At 39.9% G+C, this 27482-nt stretch overlaps 1 protein-coding gene and 1 long non-coding RNA gene across 2 annotated transcripts; one reads left to right on the top strand and one right to left on the bottom strand.

Annotated features, from left to right (window-relative positions):
- The first annotated feature begins 384 nt into the window (after nucleotides 1–384).
- LOC116715636 (NLR family CARD domain-containing protein 3-like) lies at nucleotides 385–27274 on the top strand. Its single transcript, XM_032556168.1, has 9 exons — nucleotides 385–1930; nucleotides 9161–9508; nucleotides 10337–10660; nucleotides 10737–10838; nucleotides 12149–12469; nucleotides 19810–21562; nucleotides 23897–24079; nucleotides 24578–24751; nucleotides 27118–27274. Exons 1-9 carry the CDS (start codon nucleotides 1900–1902, stop codon nucleotides 27272–27274), a joined length of 3393 nt encoding a protein of 1130 aa, XP_032412059.1. The 5' UTR covers nucleotides 385–1899.
- Nucleotides 11151–21768, bottom strand: LOC116715742 (uncharacterized). Its single transcript, XR_004338234.1, has 3 exons — nucleotides 21757–21768; nucleotides 18229–18239; nucleotides 11151–11577 (listed from the first exon to the last, which is right to left on the bottom strand). It is a non-coding gene; the product is annotated as an uncharacterized LOC116715742 (long non-coding RNA).
- Nucleotides 27275–27482: the final 208 nt, after the last annotated feature.

Raw genomic sequence — 27482 nt, 5'->3', positions numbered from 1 at the left:
CACCTGGTGAAAAATAACTAAACATCGCCATCTAGTGTAGAATTACTGGAACATGAACTGAAGCGACAGCTACTGGTAGTGAGGAGGGGCGGAGCCTCAGGTGAGTCAGGGGGCGGAGCCTCAGGTGAGTCAGGGGGCGGAGCCTCAGGTGAGTCAGGTGTGATGAGATCAGGAGAAACAGATCATTCACTTTACTGGTTTTTATTAGTAAAATATTAAAGTTTATTTGATGTAATAAGTGGCATGATTGGAAAATAAATCTAAACTTTTAAAACAGAAACTGAGCTTAAAATCTGACTTTAAATCCAAAGCCGTACAAAAGTATTTACACCTTTTAAACATCATGTTTTATCAGGTTCCAGAGACCAAAACAAAGTAATATATTAATTTATATTATTAGTATTATATGAGCTGTTGCATAATTATGAAGTGGAAAGAAACTGATGAACATTTTTCAGATTTTCAACCAAATTATTTGTCAACCTTCATGTCAGTCCTATGGAGGACCAAAACTGACATCATAAAAAATAAAAGCATAAATATATATTTAGTTTTTCCTTGTCCTTACACATTTATTGTCGTCAAGAAATTTATATGTTTTGTTTTTCCTTTCCTTTATACATGTGCTGTCATCAAAAAATATTAATTTTACTTTTCCTTACACGTGTTTTCATCAAGAAAAGTAGATATTTTGCTTTGTCTTCCTAATACAAGCCTTCCTTCTTTTGTCATTGCCTCCTCTTCTTTTTCTCCTTCTCCTTTTTCTGCTTGTCTTTTTTCTCCATGTCCACCTTTATGTTAATGAGGAGAGCTGCCTATGACCTCTACTATCGGCCAATAAAACTCTGGAACCAAAGTCACTGCGTCAGACGTTGTGGGACGTTTACGTCTCGCTCAGTTGTTCGGTTCCATCTTTACAGGCCACAGACCAAAACAAACTTTATCCCAGTGTTTTTAATCCCCCCCCTATTGAATATGACTTTAAATATTAATAGAGGTTATGTGTCTCATGTAACAGCATGAATTACCACTTTCTTTTATCAGTTGGTAGCAGGGTAAGGCATTTATTAACATTAGTTTGACAGGAATGTTTGGTTCGGACATTTGTTGCTGGTCCCTAATTGAACCTCTGAGAGCTTGAGAACGGCTGGTCGAAATTAGCGTTCATAAATCGAATCAAGCTTGAGCTAAACGCCGCTTGCTCTGCGGATATTGGAATATCCAATATCGAACTTGAAATCACTGCGGTCAGTAACAGAATAAAAACATCGGGATAAAGTTTGTTTTGGTCTGTGGCCTGTAAAGATGGAACCAAGCAACTGAGCGAGACGTAAACGTCCCACAACGTCTGACGCAGTGACTTTGGTTCCAGAGTTTTATTGGCCGATAGTAGAGGTCATAGGCAGCTCTCCTCATTAACATAAAGGTGGACAAGCAGAAAAATGACTTGGTTTCATCCATCAGGTTTGCTAAATGTTTCCCAGGCTGGACGGTGAATGTAACTCTGGTTCTGATCCATTTGGATCACATGTATGGCTTGTAACACCTGATCATTTTCAGCATTAAATCCTGTTTTCATAAATAACCAAATTTCTTTATTTCTCAAGGTGATTTACACTCAGAGGTTCTGGTCGGGTTCTGAAACTGGTAAACGGACCTGGTGGAGCACAGAGTCAGAAATGAATGAACTCCAACAAAACTATGAGGAAACTGAAGCTCCACGCCTTTCCTCAGAACTGATCTGGATCAGAACCGGTTCAGCAGCATCTGGATCAGCCAATCAGCAGTGGAGTTTCCTCCTGTGTGTCTCTGCTGGTTCCAGTAGAAACGCTGATCTGGTGTCAGAGGTGATCCGCTGCTGGGATCTGATGGAAGCCTCTCTGTGGTTCTGAGAGGAAGATGATGATGATGATGATGATCCTCCTGCTCGGTAAGATCACCTTCCTCTCTCTGCTCCTCATCCTCTCCAGTCTCTGCAAGCTGCTGATCAGCCTCAGAGCTTCTTGGTTCTGGTCCATTCTTCTCTCTAACTGACCCCTGGTGACCTCAGCTGGTTGTTGGTTCTGGATCAGAACCTCAGGTTCTGGTTCCAGCCACTCGTCTCTCACCAGTCCTCCCAGTAGATCTCACTGGTTTATTGTTGGATTCTAGTCTCTTCCATCCAACCAGTGGCTCCACTTTGTTGTTTCCTGTCTGGATCTAATTTCTCTGGTTTGGGTTCAGCAGCTGATCTGGTTCTGATGTTTTCTTTCAGGTTGTAGTTCTGTCAGCATCAGAACCACTGAGATCCAATCAGACCAGTAATCTGGACATTAGCTCCCAGAAACATTAACCTCAGAAACCAGTGATGAATGTCTGCAGATGTTGAAGGTTCTGGTTCTGGTTCTGGTTTTTCTTCCTGTCTTCAGTTTATCTACATAAATGTTCATTTGAATCCAAGATGGCCGCCTGGGTGGTTGTAGTTTGTAGTTTGTTTCTCCTGAATTCACCTGGGTCTCACAGGTTGGTGGTCATAATGTTCTGCTGCTGATGCATGATGCTGGTCTGACCATTAATGGAGAATCAGGTTCTGGTGGGTCCGGTTCTTCTCTGGTTTACTGGTTTTATAAAAACCAAACCTGATCTATGGATGATATTCAGGATGTGATGATGAGTTTTTGTATCACAAACAGCAATTCTTTAGTCAACAGGAAAACTGCAACATATTTATTGCAACATGTTGAACTAATCCTGGATCCTTTAACAAATATCTTAATGTATTTATGACTAGAATTAAATTTTTAGATATCTGGGTTAAGACTGTAATTGTGTAAAAGCTCCTTTTGAGATGATCGCTCACAATGAGGTTCTATTGAAGTAATAAAAATATGTAGAATATACAGAAGTTTCCAAATTGTTGTTTGATCAACAAAGACGCTTCAGTTTCACAGCAGAAACTGACTGAAAGTTACTGGAAGGTTTAAATTCTGTAACTATAAAGAATCAGGACCAGAAATCCCAGAAAAATAAAGTTAGAAGAATTTTAGTTTTTCAGGAAGTCACAGAAACAGAATCTGCCCCAACAATCACCAAGATACTAAAACAAAAATCTTTATTATCAAATCAGTTCATGAGATAAAACAACCTGAAAACTGACAGCAGAAGAGAGACCAAATAGGCATCCTTCTGTCAAAATGTAATCAGTGGAGTGATTGATGATTGATTAATGACCCTAATTAATTGCTTTTAATTTCCGGTGACAGGATGTGCCCCTCCACCCCCAGCCCCCATCCCCTCTGTTATTCCCACTCCTTCTGACCTCTATGAGTTTGAATTAGCCAATAGAAACAGAGACAGGACCTTTGTGACATGCAAGCTTTGGTTGAGGAAAATGATGGTTATAATTACTTATTAACAGTCATTGACATATTTTCTAAAAACATATGTACACGTTTTAAAGGGGAAGACTGCTAACGAGGTGGTAAAAGCCTTTGAATCAATTTTCAAAGACAGTCAGACTCCTAAAAAATTGCAAACAGATGCAGGTAAAGAATTTTTTAACAAAAAATGTAAAGCTTTAATGAAGAAGCACGGTATTGAGCATTTTGCCACAGCGAGTGAAACAAAAGCCTCTGTGATTGAGAGGTTTACCGCACATTAAAAACAAGAATGTGGAGATATTTCACAACTAATAACACCCGTCATTACATCGATGTTGTGCAAGACTTGGTGACAAGCTACAACCACAGCTGCCATACAAGTATTAAAACAAGTCCTATGGAAGTGAATTCAAAAAATGCCTTTCAAATCTTTCAGAACCTGTATGGTACGTCCTCGAGCACACGTCGCAAGAATGCCAAACCTAAGCTTAAACCCTGGGATCTGGTTTGATTATCTAAATTACGCGGCGTTTTTGATCAAAAAAATATGAAGAGAGTTTTACGGCTGAAGTGTTTACAGTGGCTGATACCAGACTTTGATCTCCTCCTGTATATAAACTCAAAGATTTGGATAATGAACATATACAAGGTTCTTTTTATGAGGAGGAGCTTCAGAAAGTGAAACTGTGTAAAGATAAAATGTACCAAGTGGAATAGATATTAAACCGGCGCAACATTAAAGGGTTAAACAGGTTTTTGTGCAGTGGAAAAATTGGCCTCAGAAGTTTAACAGTTGGATCAGACTGGCTGACCTTCAACATGTATAAAAGACACCTGCAGTAAATCTTACTGTACACCTGACACAACACCATGGAGCGCTCGGTAGAGGATGAAGAGTTCTACGTTACTTTACCCTCAAACACTGGTCTAAAGGTTTTTAAGGATAATACCATTTCTAGTTTTCATGTGAATTTAGCACAGCATATTAATTTAGAAGGTTTAGAAGTTGCCTTGACAGAGATTTCTTATCCTCACACTTGGCATAATGTCCCTGAAGAATCAGCTTACTTTGAATGGAGGGATAAAAAAAGAGGAAAAGGTTGTTTGGCAAAATATTACGCCCTGATTCTACAAAAACTTGACGCATCTGGTTGGAGAAATTGAGCCTTGCCTTAGAGAAATAAAGTCTGATGTTTACTTTCAATCGGACATGCTTGTAAATAAATGATTCTTTGAAGGAGGAGAACAATATCAATTATGTTTTCATGCTCCAATTGCTTACATGCTTGGCATGGATGGAACCGGGGGAATGGATCACTTTTGATAAAATCACCCTGCCTCATCCAATGGATATGAAAGCAGGATTTTACTAGATTTATTGTTACAGCGACGTGGTCGAACACCAAATCAATCAATCAATCAAATTTGATTTGTATAGCACATTTCAGCAGCAGGCATTTCAAAGAGCTTTACATCATTATAATCACAGAAACAAAGCAACATAGAATCAATAATCAAAACACAGCATTAAGTCAAGTTCCATCAATAAATTTGTAATTGATTACATTTCATATACAATCCTAAACAGGTGGGTTTTTAGTCGAGATTTAAAAGAAGTCAGTGTTTCAGCTGTTTTACAGTTTTCTGGAAGTTTGTTCCAAATTTGTGGTGCATAGATGCTGAAAGCTGCTTCTCCTCGTTTGGTTCTGGTTCTGGGGATGCAGAGCAGAACCAGAACCTGAGAGGTCTGGAAGGTTGATACAACAGCAGATCTTTAATGTATTGTGGTGCTAAGCCGTTCAGTGATTTATAAACTAACAACAGTATTTTAAAGTCTATTCTTTGAGCTACAGGGAGCCAGTGGAGGGACTTTAAAACTGGTGTTATGTGCTCTATCTTCCTGGTTTTAGTCAGAACGCCAGCAGCAGCGTTCTGGATCAGCTGCAGCTGTTTGATTAATTTGTTGGACAGACCTGTGAAGACGCTGTTGCAATAATCAATACGACTGAAGATGAAGGCATGGATGAGTTTCTCTAGATCTGGCTGAGACATTAGTCCTTTAATCCTGGAAATGTTCTTCAGGTGATAGAAGGCCGACTTTGTAACTGTCTTTATGTGGCTCTGGAGGTTCAGGTCAGAGTCCATCACTACTCCCAGGTTTCGGGCCTGATCGCTGGTTTTAGTTGGAAAACTCTAGATCTATAACTCTAGATCTATAACTCTAGATCTATAACTCTAGATCGATAACTCTAGATATATGACTCTAGATCTATAACTCTAGATCTATAACTCTAGATATATGACTCTAGATCTATAACTCTAGATCTATAACTCTAGATCTATAGCTCTAGATATATGACTCTAGATCTATAACTCTAGATATCTGACTCTAGATCTATGACTCTAGATCTATAACTCTAGATCTATGACTCTAGATCTATAACTCTAGATCTGTAACTCTTGATCTATAACTCTAGATCTATAACTCTAGATCTATAGCTCTAGATCTATAACTCTAGATCTATAACTCTAGATCTATGACTCTAGATCTATAACTCTAGATCTATAACTCTAGATCTATAACTCTAGATCTATAACTCTAGATCTATAACTCTAGATCTATAGCTCTAGATCTATAACTCTAGATCGTTCCTCTTTAGGTCCAAAAATAATAACTTCAGTTTTGTTTCTGTTCAGCTGGAGAAAGTTTTGGCACATCCACACATTTATCTGTTCTAAGCTTCTGTTCAGTGATTGGATGGGGTCAAAGGTCACCTGGTGACATCGTAATGTAGAGCTGTGTCATCTGCATAGTTATGGTAGCTAATATTATTTCCTGTTATAACCTGAGCTAGTGGGAGCATATAAATATTGAATAAAAGGGGTCCTAGGATTGAACCTTGGGGTACCCCACATGTGACCTTTGACCTCTTTGATGAGAAGTTTCCAATTGAAACAAAGAAATTCCTGTTCTTTATGTAGGATTCAAACCAGTTAAGCACTGGACCGGAGAGTCCGACCCAACTCTCCAGTCGATTCAGTAATATGTCGTGGTCAACACTGAGGTCCAACAGAACCAGCACTGTGGTTCTCCCACAGTCCGTATTTATATGGATATCATTGAACACTTTGACTAGGCCAGTCTCTGTGCTGTGGTAACCATGGAAACCAGACTGGAAGGAGTCAGAGCGGTTGGTTATCGTTAGGAAGCTAGTTAATTGTTTAAACAGCTTTTTCAATAACTTTGCTGATGAATCAGAGGTCAGAGGTCAGAGGTCGGCCTGTAATTCTGCAGTAGTGATTTGTCCAGATTGTTCTTTTTTATAAGTGGTTTGATTACTGCTGTTTTCAAAGCCTGGGGGAAAACGCCTGATGAGAGCGATGAGTTACTATCTGGATCAGATCAGCAGCAATAACAGGCAGGACTTTCTTAAAGAAATGTTCTAGAGTTATAGATCTAGGACATCCAGACAGCAGGAACTGGAGCTTATTGACTTGTAATTTCCTGTAGGGTTTTATAATTAAGTAGTTGAAATTGGGTCATTTTTCCTGTATTTGTTTTGTTTGGGCTCAGCATTGGTACTGACTTTATAGTGGATGTTCAGATTAATCCTCTGATTTTATTAATTTTCTCTGAAAAGAAGCTGAAAACTGGTTGCAGGCGGCAATACATTGGAATTCAGGCGGTAACGTCACAGGAGGGTTTGTGATTCTGTCAACTGTTGCAAATAAAGCTGGAGCAATGTTAATGTTTTTGTTTATGACATCTGCAAAGAAAGCCTCTCTTGCATGTTTTAGTGTTAAATGATAGTTACGTAGTCTTTCTTTATAGATGTCACAATGAACGTGGAGTTGAGTTTTACGCCATTTTCATTCTGCCCTACGGCAGAGTTGTCTTGCAGATCTAACTGTTTGTGTATTTCTCCATGGAGATTTCTTTTTACCAGACACAACCTTCATTTTAATGGAATCAATAATATCTGAGACTTTAGACTGAAAATCTTTTACCAACTTATCTACATCATTACAGCTTAAGGGTGAGGAAGAAGAGTAGATTTGATTAAAAGTTTCTGCTGTGTTTTCAGTTAGAGAACGTTTTGTGATGGTTGCTGTTTGTCCAAGTGGGTTAAAAGATGAAGAACTTTCAAAGATAACAGGAAGTGATGCGACAGGCGACATCATTTACAGAGACATTGGAAATATTCACACCGCTGAATCAAAGTCACTTGGTCATTTTGGATGATGTCATTTTCCAGGCTTCTAACCACCCTGAAGTAGCCAAACTGTTTACCCAATATCGGCATCATAGAAATATGTCTGTTCTATATCTCATGCAGAATGTATTTCAGCAGGGAAAATACAGCCACACCATTAGTCTGAGCAGTAATTATCTGGTGTTCTTTAAGAACCTAGAGATAAATTACAGGTGGACATACTAGCACGTCAAATCTTCATCATCCAAAGAAGCAGGCTGTCCTTCCACAAATTTTATATTTTTATTCAGTGTTTGCAATTCAACATACAATGGTTGAAAAGAAGTAAAAATAAAATAGGTACCTATTTAAATTATTTTAGAACTCTGATTGGAGAGAAAAGGTATGATGAAAAGAAACTTACCGCTTATAAACTCTGATTCTAAGAAATTGTCTGCATCCTCAGAGTATGCATCTAAAAAAGAAAATCATCCATACATGATGCATATCTGTATCTACATAAATATATATTAATAGAGAAAGAGAATTTAATAATTTTCTTTACTTACGGTGAAAAAGCTTGATTAGATCCTGGGAACTGATAACTGGTCTGCCGAAATTAACCTGTTTGTCTGTAAAGATGGAGATGATGGTTTTTTTAAAAAATAAACAAGTTTACAAGAACAACAGGATTTGTACCAAAGTCATTCAAAGTTCTGTAAAAGTTGTGATTCTTCCTCTAAGATGCTGTCTCCTTTTAAAGGGGCGTAAGAGGTTTCTGTCCAGTCTTATGGGATTCACACACATGCACACACATACACACACATGCACACCCCTACACACACACACACACACACACACACACACATGCACACACACACACACACATGCACACACATGCGCACACACCCATGGCAGGGGTGAAGGTTAGCCCTGCGGTGTGTGTGTCCAGTCTTCTGCCTGGACACACACACACATACGCAGACACACTGGACACACAGATGGCAGGGCCCTCTCCCGTTTCACGCAGTGTATCAGTAAGATATTCAGTTTAAAATCAGAAGTTTCTACAACATCCCAAATGTATTTAAATATACTATATTGTATATTATTCTCTATTATCTAACACATTGTTTTTTCATACTTTAATTGTTATTTTGGGGGATGGGATGATTATTTTGCACAATGATGGGATTAACAGATGTCGTAACAGATGGGGGGCACATCCGGTCACAGGAAGTGAAAAGCTATTAATTAGGGTCATTAATCACTGATCAATCACTCCATCGCTTACATTTTGACAGAAGGATGCCTATTTGGTCTCTAGCAGGATTTCTGCAAATAACAACAAAGAAGCTACCAACTCGTTTTGAGTTTCATCTGTTTCAATCTTTCAGTTTTTAAATTTTAACAGTTATTTTAATGCACTTTTATCAGTTTTATGACTTATTGCTTAATGTGAGTTACATATTACATGAACAGAGATCATTGCTGCCCAATCAGAGTTCAGTATCACTGAGCTGTTTAGCAGACAGACTGAAATCTTTCATCACTAGTGAGTAACTGATCAGTATTTCTACACACTAAACCCTCGTCTTGTGTCCTCAGTTTCCCAGCATGCTCTGGGTGGAGTGGTGGAGGTTAATGAGGGGGCGGAGTCTGTCCTGCTGCCCTGCGTTTACTCTGGTCAAAGACCTGAAGATCCGTTCCTCATCTGGACTCGCAGTGATCTCAGTCCTAACTCCGTCCACCTACGGAGAGAAAACGGTGACGATCTTAAGAACCAGAACCAGCGTTTCAGAAACCGGACCTCCATGAATCCTGACGCTCTGGATACTGGAGACTTCAGCCTGACTCTGAGGAAACCTCAGCAGTCTGATGGAGGAAACTACACCTGCAGCATCTCTGATGAAATAGAAGAACGGACAGTGAAACAGATTCATCTGAAGGTCAAAGGTCAGATAAACAAGCAGCACACCCTATTTTAAAGTTCTATGCTATGAATGAATTTATTAAAATGAGAAAATTAATAATTGTTCATAGTGTCTGTAACCATGGAGACCATCCCCAGAATAACTCAGAATAACCAAGGAATGGATGAATGGATTATTTCTATAATGAAATTATTATTAATGCAACAATTTCTATAATCTGAGTTACTATGGAAACAGATTTATTTCCTATAAACTTGTTAATTCATAACAAAATGGAAATGCTTTCATTAATATTTCATGTTTCTTTCAGTCTCCATAACTGACCTCAGTCACTATTTTAGTCTTTAACAGTAAAGCAGTTAATGGCTCTTTAATGACAGCAGCTTCATTCAAACACATTCATGTAAATATCAATAAAAATAAAATATGAAATGAATTAGATCAATATTCAGCATCATTTTATGACTTCTTAAAAGACTTTATATTTATTAAGATTATAAAACATGATTTATCATGACCTTTTTCACTTTTTACACTATTATTTATGCTCTGATGATCTTTGACCAGCTGGATAAACTGAACATTTACAGGATGAATCTCCAGGAATAATTAATATTTGTGTTTCTCATCTTCAGCCTCCACAGAACTAACAGGTTTTGTAGATCTGCTATGTATAGATCAAACCCTCTGATGCATCAATAACTGTCACATGAACCACTGATGGATTCAAGTTTCTGATTTTATGTTGATCATTAAAGAAATGATTTTTCTCCCTGCAGACAGAAACTGAATGATGACATCAAACCAGAAAATGATCCAAACTGTTTCTGATCATTTTATTTCCTCTCAGTTGATCAGCAGGAGGTCGAGGTCACTGAAGGGTCAGATTCTGTCATCCTGCCCTGCAGAACATCATCCCACCTTCCTGAGGACACATCAGTGGAGTGGACCCGGTCAGAACCAGAATTTATGATGGTTCACAGCAGCAACCAGAGAAACCAGGACGGTTTTTACCGCGACCGAACAGAGATGAACAAAGACTTCCTGAGGACCGGAGACGTCAGCCTGACCCTGAGGAATCCCAGAGACGGAGACGATGGACGCTACGTCTGCACCGTCTACAGAGACCAGGACGTCCTGAGACACACTGTGGTTCTGAAATATGTAAAGAAAGGTCAGAGCATCAGGTCAGAGCTGCTGATGAAGGTCAAAGGTCAGCGTGAGGTCAATCTTTCTCTGTTTTTCCACAGAACCCTTTCCATCCTGGGCCACAGCTCTGCTGGTTCTGCTGGTTCTGGTTCTCATCGTCTCTGCAGGCGTTTTATATCATTTTAAAGATTATTTCCTGCCAGGTGAGTCTGAATGTTTCTGACCCAGAATGCTGTTAGACATCATGTGACCTGTTCTGGGGGTCAGAGGTCAACGGTTCATCTTGTCATCAGTTCAGATCTTTCTGTTCATTCATGTTCAGATCAAATGCAGTGTAGTTAGAAACATCATGAACAGAACCAGAACCAGCAGCTGCTGTCTCTACAGTCTGTTAGATTTAAAGGAACTCAGTGTTTCAGCTGTATTTCAGTTTTCTGGAAGTTTGTTCCAGATTTATGGTGCATAGAAGCTGAATGCTGTTTCTCCATGACTGGTTCTGGTTCTGGATTTAGAGCAGAACCAGAACCAGCAGGTTGATCCAGCAGCTGCAGATCTTTAATCCGTTCAGTGATTTATAAACTAGCAGCAGGATTTAAAGTCTCTTCCTCTCAGTGAAGGACTGTGGAAGTGGGCGGAGTTTGGATGTTTTATTAGTTACTAATAAAGTTAAATAAAGTAAAAGAGAAAAACTAAACATAACAGAATTCACCATTTAAAGTAAAACTCAGCTTCTTCTGGGCAAAATGAGCAAACAGAAAATGTCTAAAGCAGTGGGGGCCACAGTGGGCCCCTGAGGGCCGAAACCTGCATGTTTTAGTCTCTCCCTGGTTTAACAAACCTGGATCCAATGAGGCTCGTTAGAAGAACATTGACCTGCTGAAAAGGTTGTTTCTACCACCAGGAGAGACTAGAACCTGCAGGATGTCGGCCCTCCAGGACCCACTTTGGTCTAAAGTAATAAAATACAAACATTTTTCTTCTTAAACACTAATAGACTGTATCTTACCAGTCTGATGGTCATAAATACCATAAACTACCTACAAACACAACTTCAACAGATCTGCACCGATTCCTGAACATTATTTCACATCTGAACAAAACATTGCTCACAAAGTGGCTGCGCCCCCTAGTGGTGAAGCTAGAAACTACAATTCAGTTCTGCCTTCAGAACAGTTTCATCCCCAAACTGCCTTGAGGATGAAACACTGCTGTCGGATTTTTCTCTCTGACTTGAACGTCTCAGTTACAAGGAAACATTTTCACCAGAAACACCTTCATGGTCTCTGACCTGATGGGTCCAAACTGGTCCAGGAGGAACTCTGACGATATCAGCTCTCTGCTCATCATCTGCTCCACTTCTCTCTCATCGTCTGTCCGTCTGTCTGTCCGTCTGTCTGTCTGTCTGTCTGTCTGTCTGTCTGTCTGTCTGTCTGTCTGTCTGTCTGTCTGTCTGTCTGTCTGTCCGTCTGTCTGTTCGTCTGTTTCTCTCATCTTGTTCTCTGTCGTCTCTCAGCTCGACAGGTGAAGGTGGATCCATGGGTGAAGTCTGTCCTGCTGCCCTGCAGAACCAGCGTCTGCCTTCCTGGAGGCTCTAGAGTGGAATGGAGGGACGGAGAGAACAAGACGGTTTGTGTGTATCCGAACGGTTCTGATGATCCTGAAGAACAGAACCTGACCAGCAGAACCAGAACCAGGATGGGTAAAGAACCACTGAAGACTAAAGACCTCAGTCTGACTCTGGAACGCCCCTCAGTGGCAGACAGCGGGATCTACACCTGCAGAGTCAGGAAAGGAATCACCCTGATGATGAAACGGGTTCATCTCCAGGTCAAAGGTCAGTGGTATAAATCTTGGATATTTCCAATCAGATGATTGGTGGTGATCAATAGTGATTATTGGCTGATTAGAAGGTCAAAGGTCAATGTGATGTAATGAGTGAGGAAGAGGAGGAACCAGATCAGGAGGTTCAGGACAATCAGGGACCAGAGTCCTGAAGAAGCAGCTGGAGACTTTGACTAGGACAGTGTCCTCTGCTGGAGACACCAGTTACTGTTCAGAACCACCAGACGGGTCAGAACCATCAGAACTGAAGTTCCTGCAGCCTGGAAGCAGCAAACATGTTGTGAATGAGGAAGCATGTGGACTGGGATTTTATTTTTGTTTAAAAAAAAGTTTTTCCAACGTTTTGAAATTGAGTCTGTTTCACTTTTTTGATAAAATTCTCCAGCTGCAGAAAACAGCGGCTCACACGGCCCAGATGGCGCTAGAGAGCAACGAGGTTGTAAAGAAGGTGGAAGAGGTTTGGATAGATGGTGTTGTGGTTGTCCAGGATCTCAGAGGATCCAGAGACTTGGCAGAATCGCCCTCTGGCAGGAATCTCTGCTCCTCCTGGACGACATCAGCTGTTTTTGGTCTGACTGAACATTTTGATGTCGACATGTTAGAAAAAGTTTTCTAAAAAACAACAAATTGCCATTTGTTGAGTTTTGTAAAGGGCTGGACAGTGGTGCAGTTGGTAGCACTGTTGCCTTGCAGCAAGAAGGTCCTGGGTTCGATTCTGGGCCCAGGGTCTTTCTGCACAGTTTGCATGTTCTCCCTGTGCATGCTGGGTTCTCTCCGGGTTCTCTGGCTTCCTCCCACAGTCCAAAAACATGACTGTCAGGTTAATTGGTCTCTCTATATTCTCCCTAGGTGTGTGTGTGTGTGCATGGTTGTGTGTCCTGTCTGTCTCTGAGTTGCCCTGCGACAGACTGTTGACCTGTCCAGGTGACCCCGCCTCTCGCCTGGAACGTTACCTGGAGAGGAATCAGCATCTCTCCTCCTTGTGTAACATTTAAGATTTTAAGGAGCTGCCAAGTTTACTTTGTAAAAATGCAAAGAACAATCTTCATAGTTACTTTGTTTTGTTACTATAGCAACGATCTGATGTTCTCAGATTAATCTTTGGGTTTCAACACGGGGCCCGAGGGGACCCTGTCGCCCGGGGGGACCCTGTCGCCCGCGGGGCAAGTTCTAAAAATAGCCATTGTCATTAGGGAGCACTGCCAAAGAAATGATTTAATTTAATGTATTTACATTGAATTAATAACATTTGTTTATATACAGATGTTTTTAAAGTAAATTATAAAAAAATATTTAAAATAAATTGCTTTATGCATAAAACTCTTTTCTATGGTTAAAGTTCAGAACTGCGCAGACGCCTGCAGGATTTTATCGGAGGGCAGCAGCGCCTGCAGCTGGACGGCTGCAGCAGCTCTGTATACCTTAAGATTTTCCTTGAACTAAAAAAAAGAAAAGAATAATTTCTGAAAGTTTTATTATCGACTCTCTTTACAATTAACAAAATTGTGGAGAAAAAAAAGGTCTTATGTGTCAAAACATCTTGTACGTAGCGCACGTCTGAGTCTGTGGGGGTCAAAGGGCACGCCAAAGCTTAAATCTGATTGGTCAGTTTGTTTATTTGGTGGCTTGGAGCTTTTTCTGTAAGATAAAAATGAATGACAGGAGTTTGAACCTCCCGTAGTTCTAAGAGCGGTTTGGATCCCGGTTGTGGTTCTGGTGGGTCGTCGGTTTCTGAGCTTCTTTGATGTTTCCAGAACTGGAGAGCTGATGGGTCACCTGTTAGCTGACATCTGCTGCTCTTCCTGAGCGTCGCGCTAAGACTGCGAGTTAAACAATTTAATCTAGTGGAAACGTTCCCCACAAGAGTAAAAATTAAGCAAACATTGTTGCTTCACCTTCTCCTCCTTTGGACGTCTGACTCCACCTGAACCTGGGAATCAACATCCTCCTCTTTCCGTGGATCTCACGGGTTTATAGGCTTCGCTCCATGTCTTTATTATTTAGCATCGTTTGTGTAAAAAAAAAAAAAGGCTGCGCTGCTTTAGTGGTTTATGTTTGTGCTGTTTTTGTGCGACGCCACATGATGCGTTGGAGAGGCGGTTGTGCTCCTGCAGGTCAGGTGCAGTGATAGTTTTGTACCTTCTGATCTGTCGGACATTTCTTTTCGACATCTGCTGGTGTCAGCCAGCTGGTGACCCGTCAGCTTTTAAGTTTGTGAAACCACAAAAAAAGCTCATAAACCGGCGACCCGCCAGAACTGCACACTGTAAAAAGCTCAGGATGTTAGAACCACGAGGTTCAAACTCCACTCATCATTTTTAGCTCACAGAAAAAGCAAACTGACCAATCAGATTTAGTCTTTGGCTGCCCTTTGACCCCCACAGACTCACACTGTTTGCTACATACAAGATGTTTTGGCACAAAAGATCTTTTTCTTCTCTCTACAATTTTGTTAATAGTAAAGAGGGTTTGATAATAAAAAAATACAATAATTTTCTTTTCTTTTTTTTATTTAAAGGAAAATCTCCCAGTACGTCCAGCTGTTCAGCTGCAGCTGCTGCTGCAACAATTCAAACTCTGTGACTTTGTGGGAAATTTAGAATCACACAGAAAATCTCCAAAAGAGAATCAAACTTAAAACTCTGAACTAAGAACGTCTGATCACATAATAGCAATTAACCATATCTGCCATGATAAATTATTACTGATAACTATTGTCAGTAGTCCCTAACATTAATATGATCAGACAGCATGTAATCATATATATACATATATATACTATTGTTATAAAGGCTGAGCCATGAAAATTTATGTCTGTATCAAACAAGTAGCTCTTCGTGTTGCTCTGGAACCGTGAAGTAGCTCCCAGTCTCTAAAAGGTTGGTGACCCCTGATCTAAATGTACCTGTGAACACAGAGCAGCTCACTGTGAACATTTACGGTTCACATTGAGCTGCATGAACAGAGCAAAAGCCATGGATTTAAACTTGACTTCTTCCTTGATAAGTTCATAAAGAAACACGGATTCTCATCCTCACAGGTGGTCGATATAAATGTCCATATAGGTCAGCCTATATGAGCCACCTGTAAACTTCAGAGATCAAACCGCGACACCTTGTGAAGCAGTTTCTCCAGCGGCCTGATTGGTGGCTCCTTGTTCAATTCATCTACTATTAAAAACTATAAACGCATCTTTCTTTCAGGAATAATTCTGCCCTGCCAGTAAAATGCTCACCACAGAAGAGACACTTGCAGTCAGGTTTATTAAAGAATATATATATTAAACAAAAATATTTTTGTTCTTTTTAATAAAAACAAAAACGCACAAAGCCTAGCCTGGCAGCTGGGCATGTAAAGCATGGTGGGCTGCCAGGCCCATGATACACTGGGGGAAACCCAGAGTGGTGTGGGTACTGAACCCGAATAACAAATAAAAGTTGTAATAAATTTCAGGCTGCAATATGAGTTTCAGAGTAGAAGAAAAATGAGGGAAAAGGAAACATGAATGGGAAAACAACAGGGTTCCCTGATCTGCTAGGAGAAGCTGATCAGCCTGGCATTGGCCTCCGCTTGATTCTGCTGGCTGAGAACCCGAAATATCTAGACAGGAAACAGAACTGCTTTAACATTCTTTAGCCACTTCAAAATAAGAGCATGAATAACGAAAACTGCAACACAGACAAACTTTACTGAAGAAACATTAGTTTAGGGCAGTGGTTCTCATTCTGGTCCTCAGGCCCTCCAGCCCTGCATGTTTTAGGTTTTCCCCTTCTGCCACACACCTGGATTGAATCTGTGGTGATTAACAGGCTTCTGCAGGACTTGATGACTGCAGAAGATTTCATGTAATCATTTGGATCAGCTGTTCTGAAATAGAGACACTAAAACATCAGGACTGAGGACTGGAATTGAGAAGCACTGGTTTAGGGGAAGCTAAGTGCATTAAACATTTTCCAAGATGGCAAGAACTCTAAATGTAAAATTATCTCTTCTGTTATAGTCCCAATGTCAATGAATGCAATATGCATATTAAGAGGAAGCAATGCAGGGTTTATCACAACATTCATCAACATCATTGCATGTTTTCCTCCTGCATCAGTCGCTGTTGTGGATCAGCTGCAGATGAAGGGAACCATCAGTCTGTTATCACCAGCTGTCAACGTTCAGTTTCACCTCAAACAGCTGATTGTCTTAGTGAGGTTACTGCAGGTTCAGCTCATCAAGCTGCACTTTACCAAGATCTCTGCAAGCTGCAGCACAGCATCGTCTCCGGCCTCCATAGAGAGGATCTCTGCTGAATACGGACCTCCAGACTCTGAGACGCCCTTCAGAAGCCCAGCAGAACTCTGGGACCTCACCTCATGATGGAAACAACTCATAACCTTTGACCTTTTCACACACTATGAAGTTTCATGTATCAGCTTCCACTTCAACCATCTATATGGCCATAGTTCTAAACCAGTCTGTTACTGGGAATATAGGTCAACAGCAACAAATAGGAAAAATGTTAAATCATATCACTGTAATCAATAAATGCAAAATAATTCCCAGCATAATGAACCAAATGAATATATAATAAAGAAATTTCACTAAACACCAGATAAACAAAGATAATACAATGAGTATATTTAATATTAAGACAGTATTAATGTCACTCAAATTGTAAAAAGATGCATTAGAGGCATATTCTAAAATGCAGTCCTGAAATAAAAAGATATAAAACCACAACAGGTAACAGTGTGTTTTTAGCACATACCTATAATCTCCAGCAGGGGGACACATTCAGCCAGCGGGCAGAACGTAGGCAGATCCTGTACACTGTCCTAGAAAAACATTTTGGAGGGAAAATCTCAGACAAACTTCATAAAAGCAACAATGTTTCACTCTAACCAAACCCAAACTCCTTAAATCAACTTAGAAACAGTTGATATTATATTTTTATGCAACACAAAAACAGTTAAAAGTATTTTAATGTTATAAACATTACTGAGGGAGAGATAGCATTAGCACACATTTGACCAGCAGCTTCTGTTGGGCTGCTGCAGCTACTTTACTAAAACGTGTGCAACATCAGTAAAGGAGCTTCTCCTCAGAGCCACACATCACGCTGGTTTTATTTTATTATATTATTTTTCCGGTTAGATTTTCCATCAAACCTTATCAAATGCTTTGTTTACTTAGTCAGAGTTATTTCCCACGGCTGTGCGGAGATCTGAAAATCTTGTTCCATAAATTCAGAAACCAAAAGAGTTTTTGTGGCGCATGTTAAAAACACATCAGATTGTTGCTATGGTAACCAAACAATCTAACTATGAAAATTGTTTGTTTAACTTTATCGAAGTAAACTTGCCAGCTCCTTAAAATCTTACATTTAAATGTTAAATAATTTAAAAACTTTGAATTTATGTATGTGGAAACCATTAAATCAAATTGCCAAATAACTGTTAGCTGAACACAAAAACCACCCTGCTCTTTGGTCAAAGCATCATGTGCTGCTAATCCTGCAGACACTTCACAGTCAGACAGGGACTGAGTTTCCAGTTCACTCAATGGGGCTGCATCCTGAAGGTTTTGGTGGTTGACAAAAGAAGATTACAGACTAGACTACAGACTACAGACGTTGTAGACTGACCAGGGCCGGCCCAAGCCTCCATGGGGCCCTAAGCGAACTTTGGTTTTGGGGCCCTTTGTTTCTGCTAACAATGTGGACTGGCTGCAATCAACAGTTATCATATTAGATCATTCGCTCACCTGCTATAAACCTATTGCATCTCTGATGGTGCTGTTTGCTTTATATCCTATGCATGAATAATATAGGATACATTTATTGGCCAGTCGATTTCTGGGGCCGATTTCCTTAATTTTGGGGGATCGTGATCTGCTAATACTTACAAGTGAAGCCCATCTTATCCCCTGATCTTATTTTCGTCAGCAAAGGTTTAAAAATCAGCCTCTGTCCTCTTCTGCTCTACAGTGAGAGGTTTGACTGACAGACCGGCCCACAAGGTCATGTCTGAATGTTTACAGTTAACAATATTCACCCCACTGTTGCCAACTCACTGACTTTCTTCCTATATTTAGCAAAATTTCAGACAAAAAAAATTGGTATCGGCCAAAATCAAAATCGGCAGGTCAGGTTTTTTAAAGATCGGTAACCGGCCAGAAAGCTGCAATCAGTGCAGCCCTACACACATATTCATGACCTTCTTTGATTAAATTAATTTCTCTTAAGCATAACTCCAATAGCTAAAAACTTAATTTACACCAGGTGAGTCTTTCTCCCCTGAGAATGTGGACCGGTACCAGTACCAGGTTGATTCTGAGCCTCCAAATGATTTTAACAGAAGTTTCACATAACTTGGAAGTTGATGTAAAAATATTGTTTGTTTTTAGCCACAAAATGATGAGCAGCAAACATCATATCACCAGCTAAAGCTTAGAGCAGCTTATTGATACATTAATGCAGCAGCCATGTAGCCTGATGGAAAACATTTTGCCAGACAATATCAAACATTGAGAAGTTTTAATTATTCTTATCAAACGTTATCAAACACGACTTTTTGAAGCCAAAAATCCTCAGAAATATACAGAGAAAAGCAGGAGAATCAACTCATTTAAAGTTTAGACTCAGCTTCACACAAAGACGCAGCATAAATGTTTGGCTGTTGAACTGAACCGTTCCAGGTCGTTATCAAGCTAATTTTCTATTAGCAGCTTCACAAATCTCTTTTATAAACATTACATTATCAAAAAACATGTAAACAAACCTTTATCTTGTTTTTTTCTATTATTCCTCTTTTATTTCTCCCTGAAGGATAAGTCCTTTTTTGAGACATTGTTTTGCCAACTTATCTTCTGACCGGAGCTTTGGACGTTTGGATCCCCTCTGCACGTTGCAGCTCATGATACCGGTGAAGCTGCGGTACCTACCGCGGCACCAAGGGGAACCAAGAGCAATTTGTTTTTCTTTTTTTCCATAAAATAATTATTTCTACTTGCATTATTATTGTAAAAACAAATCACTTCTTTATGAAATTGTGTGTTTTTGTTATTGTGATGACATAGAAATTGTTATTAAAAAACAATCAGCTCCCCTGATGGGGCCCCTTGGTGGCTCTGGGGCCCTAAGAGGCTGCTTAGTTTGCTTATGCCTTGGGCCGGCCCTGAGACTGACGTTGGAATAACTTTCATTGAGTTTTCTCTAATTATTGAATTATGTTTCCTTCATAGAAGTTTATGAAGAAAAACCAAACTGGCCACTTTATTAGTCCAGTTACTTGTTAGAATATTGCAAATTGTTTTTATTTTGTTTGTTTTTCTTTCTTTCTTCAGATATTGTTGGTCAGTATCAGCCTGACCTTAAAGAGTTTCTGAAGATGAAGTTCCAGAGTCTCTCTGAAGGCGTCGCTGAACATGGAAATAAAACCGTTCTGGACCAGATCTACACAGAGCTCCACATCACAGAGGGGTTAACTAGAGAGGTCAACCAGGAACATGAGGTCAGACACATTGAAACAGCATCCAGGAAACAAGAAACAGTCAGACGAGAAAACATCTTTAAAGTCCAACCTGGAAGTGATCAACCAATCAGAACACTGATGACCATGGGAGTGGCTGGCATTGGGAAAACACTGTTAACACAGAAGTTCACTCTGGACTGGGCTGAAGGCAAAACCAACCAGAACATTGATTTCATATTTCCATTCACTTTCAGAGAGCTGAATATGTTGAAAGAAGAAAAGTTAAGCTTATTAGGACTGATTCATAAATTATTCACTAAAACCAAAGGAATCTTTAGCTTTGAAACGTTCCAGGTTCTGTTCATCTTTGATGGTCTGGATGAGAGTCGACTTGGTCTGAATTTCAACAACAATCTGATCCTGACTGATGTTACAGAGTCCAGCTCAGTGGATGTTCTGGTGACAAACCTCATCAGGGGGAAACTGCTTCCCTCTGCTCTCCTCTGGATAACCACACGACCTGCAGCAGCCAATCAGATCCCTGCAAAGTGTGTTGACATGGTGACAGAGGTCAGAGGGTTCACTGACCCCCAGAAGGAGGAGTACTTCAGGAAGAGATTCAGAGATGATGAAGAGAAGGCCAGCAGGATCATCTCCCACATCCAGAAATCAAAAACTCTCCACATCATGTGTCACATCCCAGTTTTCTGCTGGATCACTGCTAAAGTTCTGGAGGATCTGATGAAGACCAGAGAGGGAGGAGAGCTGCCCAAGACCCTGACTGAGATGTACATAGCATTCCTGGAGGTTAACTTCGCAATCAAGGAAGAAAAGTATGATGGAGGAAAACAGACAAAATCAATCTGGAGTCCAGAGAACAAGAAGCTGATTGAGTCTCTAGGAAAACTGGCTTTTGAGCAGCTGCTGGAGGGAAACCTGATCTTCTATGACAAAGAGCTCAAACAGTACGGCATCAACATCAAAGATGCTGCGTTGTTCTCAGGAGTGTTCACTGAGATGTTTAAAAGAGAGAGAGGGACGTGCGACATCTCCATCTACTCCTTTGTTCATCTGAGCATCCAGGAGTTTCTGGCTGCAGTCTACATGCTCCACTGTTTCACCAGCAGGAAGTCAGAGGTGATCAAGACGTTTCTGGGAGAAGAATACAGAGAAACATCTCTAGATGAGTTCATGAAGAAAGTCATGTATGAATCCCTCAGCAGTAAAAATGGCCACCTGGACCTGTTTGTCCGCTTCCTTCATGGTCTCACTGTGGAGTCCAACCAGAGACTCTTAGGAGGCCTGCTGGGTCAGACAGAGAACAGTCCAGGAACCATCCAGAGAATCATCACCAACCTGAAGGAGATGAACTCTGATAAAATCTCTCCTGACAGAAGCATCAACATCTTCTACTGTCTGGTGGAGATGAACGACGTCTCATTTTATCAGGAGATCCAATGGCTGCTGGATTCAGGGAAGGAGCTCTCAGTGACTGACTGTTCAGCTCTGGCCTTCATGCTGCAGGTGTCAGAGGTTCTGGATGAGTTGGACCTGGAGAAGTACAACACATCAGAATCAGGACGACTGAGACTGGTTCCAGCTGTGAGGAACTGCAGAAAGGCTCGGTGAGTCCAGATGTTTTCATTGTGTGAATGCTGATTCAGCTCTATTGTCCTCCTGTTTCTTCTTCTTCTGCTTCTGGATGTTTTTGGCCTTTAACTTCTTCCTTCATCCTCTGGACTATTTATTTAACTTTATATTTTGTTATTTTTGCAGTTTTAGAGATATAAATACATTGAACATTCAGATCTCCACTAACAAAACCTGCAAAGTATCTTGTTGAACAAAGAGAATTAAATAATAAAAAAGGGTAAAACCCAAAGTGAGAACATTCACAATAAAAAAGAGATAATTACATTGATCCTACATTTGGTGCCAGGTTCAGGTGGACGTTTCGTTTCTTCCAATATTTTTTATTTATCAGCAGAAAGTCTTAATGAAAGTCAGTCTCTCCATTGGATGAATTTCCTTAATTATTTCCTTCCAGTCCAAAGATGATGGTGGTTCCACATCAACCACTTGTGAGTTACAGCTTTCTTTTAAAACTGATGTTGGTCTGAATGAATCACATTCAGTTTGATCTTTACCAGGTTTAGGAATCACTGAGATCTCTGCTCTTCTCCAAGATGGCGGCGTTTCCCCTCCACAAAGTTCCTGATTAAATCAATCCTTAAGCAGCCGCTCCGCCGGGTCGCCGTCCTCACCTGGCGTCTGATTGCCTTTCAGTTTTTAAATTACTGTATTAATCAGTTATTAGTGGATTATTTTGATCTGTTCCTATCGATGGTAAATCCAGAGCAGCAGGAAAAACCCTCAGAGGACGACGGCGCTGTATGAGGCTGAGAGGAGAACTGAGTGGAGGATCACTCAAAAGATTTTGATGTCTTTAGAGAACGATGTCTTTATCTGTTGGATTTTTAATTTAATGATAAATATATTAGTCTGCCATCAGTTTCTTTGCTTTTGGGCCGTTTTCATAATAGTTCAGTTTAATAAATTTATCCTTTTCCTCCATCTGGTTTCATAAAAACAGTTTTTTCTTGTTTCTCTAATTTGTAGTAAGGTGTGATCATTATTATTTTCCATATTTGTAGAGATTTTAGTTTTCTAATGAGATCTTTTAAACATTTCTCTCTTTCTTTGTATAGGACAGATAATTAAAGTCTTTGATTCGTCCCATAAAATACAGGGAGAAATATCCTCTGTTGTTCTGGTTCATATAATCTTTGAGTTGTTTTTCCTCAAAGCTGTTATCAGATGTCTCTCATCTGTCACATTTTATTGTTCTGTTTATATCAAATGTTGGTTTGATATAAAGAAATATTCTAATCTTAACTGGTGAGAATAAAAACTGTGTATTTTTGTCCTGAGGGTTCGAGTCCCTCCTTACATCCACCAACCTGATTCATTAAGCTTTATTTTAATGTCAATTGTTTGTCTGAGACTTTTTAATTCTGCTGGAGGAAAGCAGAACATGATTTTAGTGAATGTTCCAGTTTCCTCTTCAGATCAATATCTGATACCTTGAGTCCAAAATGTTCCTAATAATCGTTTATTACTGTCAACACATTCAATAAGGGGACTTCTCTATGATCCATGCAGCAGCTAATGGATCCCAGCCTCTTCTAGGTACTGGAGAACTTTCACTGCTTCACCATGAAAAATGGACCCAAACGCTCTGGTTCTGGTTCTGGTTCTGTCCACCATGATCCATATCATCACTATAGTAGATCAGACAGAACTGGGAGCATCATGATACTGGTCTGCTCCCAGTTCCTCTGTGGCAGCATTTAATAACCTGCTGCTGGGAACTATGGTTCTATAGAATATACTACTATTATTAATGATGATGATGATTCTAGATGCTGCAGCAGATATTGGCTAAACAAACCCAGAGATGCCAGAGGTCCACAGCAGGCTGGACTTCCTGCTCTGCTCACTTCATTTCTAACTCACTTCCTGCTTGGTGGAAGATCTCAAGGAGCCAAACGGTCTAGTCCAAGTCCGAGCTGTGAGCAGTTCCTCCTCCTCTCCATCATCTCCAGTAGTTTCCTTCATCAGCTCAGTCAGCCTCTTCATCAGCTGCTTCAGCTCCTTTGAGGCTCTGATGCTGCAGCTCCATCAGATGCTGCAGAGAAAACTGAACTTTCCTTCACAGATGATAGAAGATCTTCAACATCTGACTGCAGCTGAAGGTCTGAGGACATGAAGCCTGGACCAGAACCAGAACCAGAACCTGGACTTTAACCAGGACCTGCACAGATTCTCTGTGGGGTCAAACTCAGTAAATTGAAGATCAGATGTTGATCAGATGATGACATCACTGTTATCATATTTTAGTCTGTTTATGATCCAGATTGATTTCATTAGAACTGAATTTATTTCTTCTCTAATCACAGACTTGGTGGCTGTTCGGTCCAAAAGGCTGAATGTGAAGTTTTGGCCTCGGCTCTGAAGTCCAACCCAGATCTGACTGAACTGGAAATAAATCAGATCATTATATATAAAGGTGGTGGAGACGCTGATCTGAAGCCTCTGGTTGAGATCCTGGAGAGTTCAGTCAGTAAAGTGAAGATTCTGAGGTTTGTTTTCTTTATTTATCCAATAAAATCATTCATTGATTCTTCAATCATTAGCTTAATTAATAAGTTAATTTAATATATTTTCTTTTAAAACAATCTGTTTAAAAGTCAGAATAAAATCTCTAAAACATTTTACCTTATAAATGAATTATTTTCTTATTTCAGACTTTGAGATTATTGAACTTTGTTTTTCAGTTTTTCTGATTTTAAATGTTTTTACTGATGAACAAAAAGCTGATTATCAGGAAGCAGCAGAAATATCTTCACCTCATCCAGGCTGGTAGAAAACTTTGAGTTTCTGTTTGGATCAAATGTTCTGGTTCTGCTGGTTTGGACTCTTTAAACCAGTTTGACTGGATCAGATGTTAGAATCAGTTCATCAAGTTTCTTTTACATTCAGGAAAATTAATTTTCTACATTTTATTATTTATTTGTTCATATTTCAGTTTTAACCTGCATCCTGTTGGCTTCAGCTCACATCTTTTATTCTTTATTCAGGTTGAAGGAATGCAGTTTATCAGAGACCAGCTGGACTTCTCTGTTCTCAGCTCTGAAGTCCAACCCGACCCATCTGACAGAACTGGACCTGAGCAGAACCAACCTGGAAGGTTCTGTAGTGAAGGAGCTCTGTGGTTTTCTACAGACTGAAGGCTGCAGACTGGAGACATTGAGGTATTTTAATGATATAATTATTGATATTTCTGTGAATAATTAGATATAATTGATCATAAATCAAATTAATTTCTTCTGTTCTAATAAATATTTTCTGAGTTTGTTCCTGGACTTGGATCCAGAGTTTAATTTAGTCCCTCTGTGTAACTGAGTTGGACCTGCTGATCTGAGGTCAGAACAGGACAGCATTCGGACCCCCAGTGTGTAGAAATCCCCCTCATGTCAAGCAGGTCAAAGGTCAAGGTGCAAAAAGAGAGAGAATGAAATCTCCCTTTATTGAAGATCCACATATTTCACACTTAGTTTTAAATCTTCTGCTATTAGTTGATAATCATCCAGTCCAGGTTTAAAGAGTCGAGGTGTTGTAGTGTTTTAACTCTAGTAGATTAAAGATGCTGATAGTAGATTAAATTAGGTGGAATCGCCCTTTATCCATTTCCTGGATCAGAAGCTGCAATCAGAAACCAACTTCAGCTTCGTCTGAAAAATCCAGACAACTGAGTTTAAGATCCTGAGAAACTTTTAGAAAAACTTTGAGTTTCTGTTTGGATCAAATGTTCTGGTTCTGCTGGTTTGGACTCTTTAAACCAGTTTGACTGGATCAGATGTTAGAATCAGTTCATCATGTTTCTTTTACATTCAGGGAAATTAATTTTCTACATTTTTATTATTTATTTGTTCATATTTCAGTTTTAACCTGCATCCTGTTGGCTTCAGCTCACATCTTTTATTCTTTATTCAGGTTGAATTACTGCAGTTTATCAGAGACCAGCTGGACTTCTCTGTTCTCAGCTCTGAAGTCCAACCCGACCCATCTGACAGAACTGGACCTGATCGGAACCAACCTGGAAGGTTCTGGAGTGAAGGAGCTCTGTGGTTTTCTACAGACTGAAGGCTGCAGACTGGAGATATTGAGGTATTTTAATTCTATAATTATTGATATTTCTGTGAATAATTATATATAATTGATCATAAATCAAATTAATTTCTTCTGTTCTAATAAATATTTTCTGAGTTTGTTCCTGGACTTGGATCCAGAGTTTAATTTAGTCCCTCTGTGTAACTGAGTTGGACCTGCTGATCTGAGGTCAGAACAGGACAGCATTCGGACCCCCAGTGTGTAGAAATCCCCCTCATGTGAAGCAGGTCAAAGGTCAAGGTGCAAAAAGAGAGAGAATGAAATCTCCCTTTATTGAAGATCCACATATTTCACACTTAGTTTTAAATCTTCTGCTATTAGTTGATAATCATCCAGTCCAGGTTTAAAGAGTCGAGGTGTTGTAGTGTTTTAACTCTAGTAGATTAAAGATGCTGATAGTAGATTAAATTAGGTGGAATCGCCCTTTATCCATTTCCTGGATCAGAAGCTGCAATCAGAAACCAACTTCAGCTTCGTCTGAAAAATCCAGACAACTGAGTTTAAGATCCTGAGAAACTTTTAGAAAAACTTTGAGTTTATTTATTGATCAAATGTTCTGGTTCTGCTGGTTTGGACTCTTTAAACCAGTTTGACTGGATCAGATGTTAGAATCAGTTCATCATGTTTCTTTTACATTCAGGGAAATTAATTTTCTACATTTTTATTATTTATTTGTTCATATTTCAGTTTTAACCTGCATCCTGTTGGCTTCAGCTCACATCTTTTATTCTTTATTCAGGTTGAGCTGCAGTTTGTCAGAGACCAGCTGGACTTCTCTGTTCTCAGCTCTGAAGTCCAACCCGACCCATCTGACAAGACTGGACCTGATCGGAACCAACCTGGAAGGTTCTGGAGTGAAGGAGCTCTGTGGTTTTCTACAGACTGAAGGCTGCAGACTGGAGACATTGATGTATTTTAATTCTATAATTATTGATATTTCTGTGAATAATTAGATATAATTGATCATAAATCAAATTAATTTCTTCTGTTCTAATAAATATTTTCTGAGTTTGTTCCTGGACTTGGATCCAGAGTTTAATTTAGTCCCTCTGTGTAACTGAGTTGGACCTGCTGATCTGAGGTCAGAACAGGACAGCATTCGGACCCCCAGTGTGTAGAAATCCCCCTCATGTGAAGCAGGTCAAAGGTCATTCAACCCAGTCTAGAAAAGTGAATTCCTGGAATCTGACAGGAACTAATCAATAATCAATGATTGATGCTTCAACACTTTGATCAGAACCTGGAATGATTTTACTGACTAAAATCCTCCAACACAACATGACCCAGTACCAGGTTCTGGTTCTGGTTCTGGTTCTGAAGTCAGCAGGTCTTTATTGAAGCAGCAGCTTGTTGGCATTAATATTGATGAGAATCTTTAACTGGTTCTGTTGGACTGGTTAACCTGCATCCTGTTGGCTTCAGCTCACATCTTTTATTCTTTATTCAGATTGTATCACTGCAGTTTGTCAAAGATCAGCTGTGATTATTTGACCTCAACTCTGAAGTCCAACCCGACCCGTCTGACATATCTGGACCTGAGAGGAAACAACCTGAAGGATTCAGATGTTCAGCAGCTGAAGCGTTTTGTAAAGACTGTAAAGTAAGTAAATGTTTGTAGTGAGTCCAGCTGCTCTCAGCATATTGAACTAAACCCAGTTAGCATCAAAGCAAAGATCCAGTGTTCCCAGTAAAGCTGCAGCTTCTCAGTGGGAGGAGAATGGTTCAGGCTTCCTGATTGGACACAGAGACAGCAATCAGCCAATCAGAGGAGCAGCAGCTTGCTGTGTTCCTGTTTGTGTTGGTGTGAAGATG

Source organism: Xiphophorus hellerii, chromosome 24 (genome assembly GCF_003331165.1).
Source record: "Xiphophorus hellerii strain 12219 chromosome 24, Xiphophorus_hellerii-4.1, whole genome shotgun sequence".
Classification (NCBI taxonomy): Eukaryota; Metazoa; Chordata; class Actinopteri; order Cyprinodontiformes; family Poeciliidae; genus Xiphophorus; species Xiphophorus hellerii.
This window is presented reverse-complemented; position numbering and strand designations above follow the sequence as displayed.

Excerpts from the sequence above, each read along its gene's own strand:
- LOC116715636 (XM_032556168.1), top strand. The coding sequence starts at position 1,900 with ATGATGATGATGATGATGATCCTCCTGCTCG. Across the intron at positions 10,839-12,148 it reads TAAAGATTATTTCCTGCCAG|CTCGACAGGTGAAGGTGGAT; the intron begins GTGAGTCTGAAT and ends GTCGTCTCTCAG. Across the intron at positions 24,080-24,577 it reads AGTAAAGTGAAGATTCTGAG|GTTGAAGGAATGCAGTTTAT; the intron begins GTTTGTTTTCTT and ends TTCTTTATTCAG.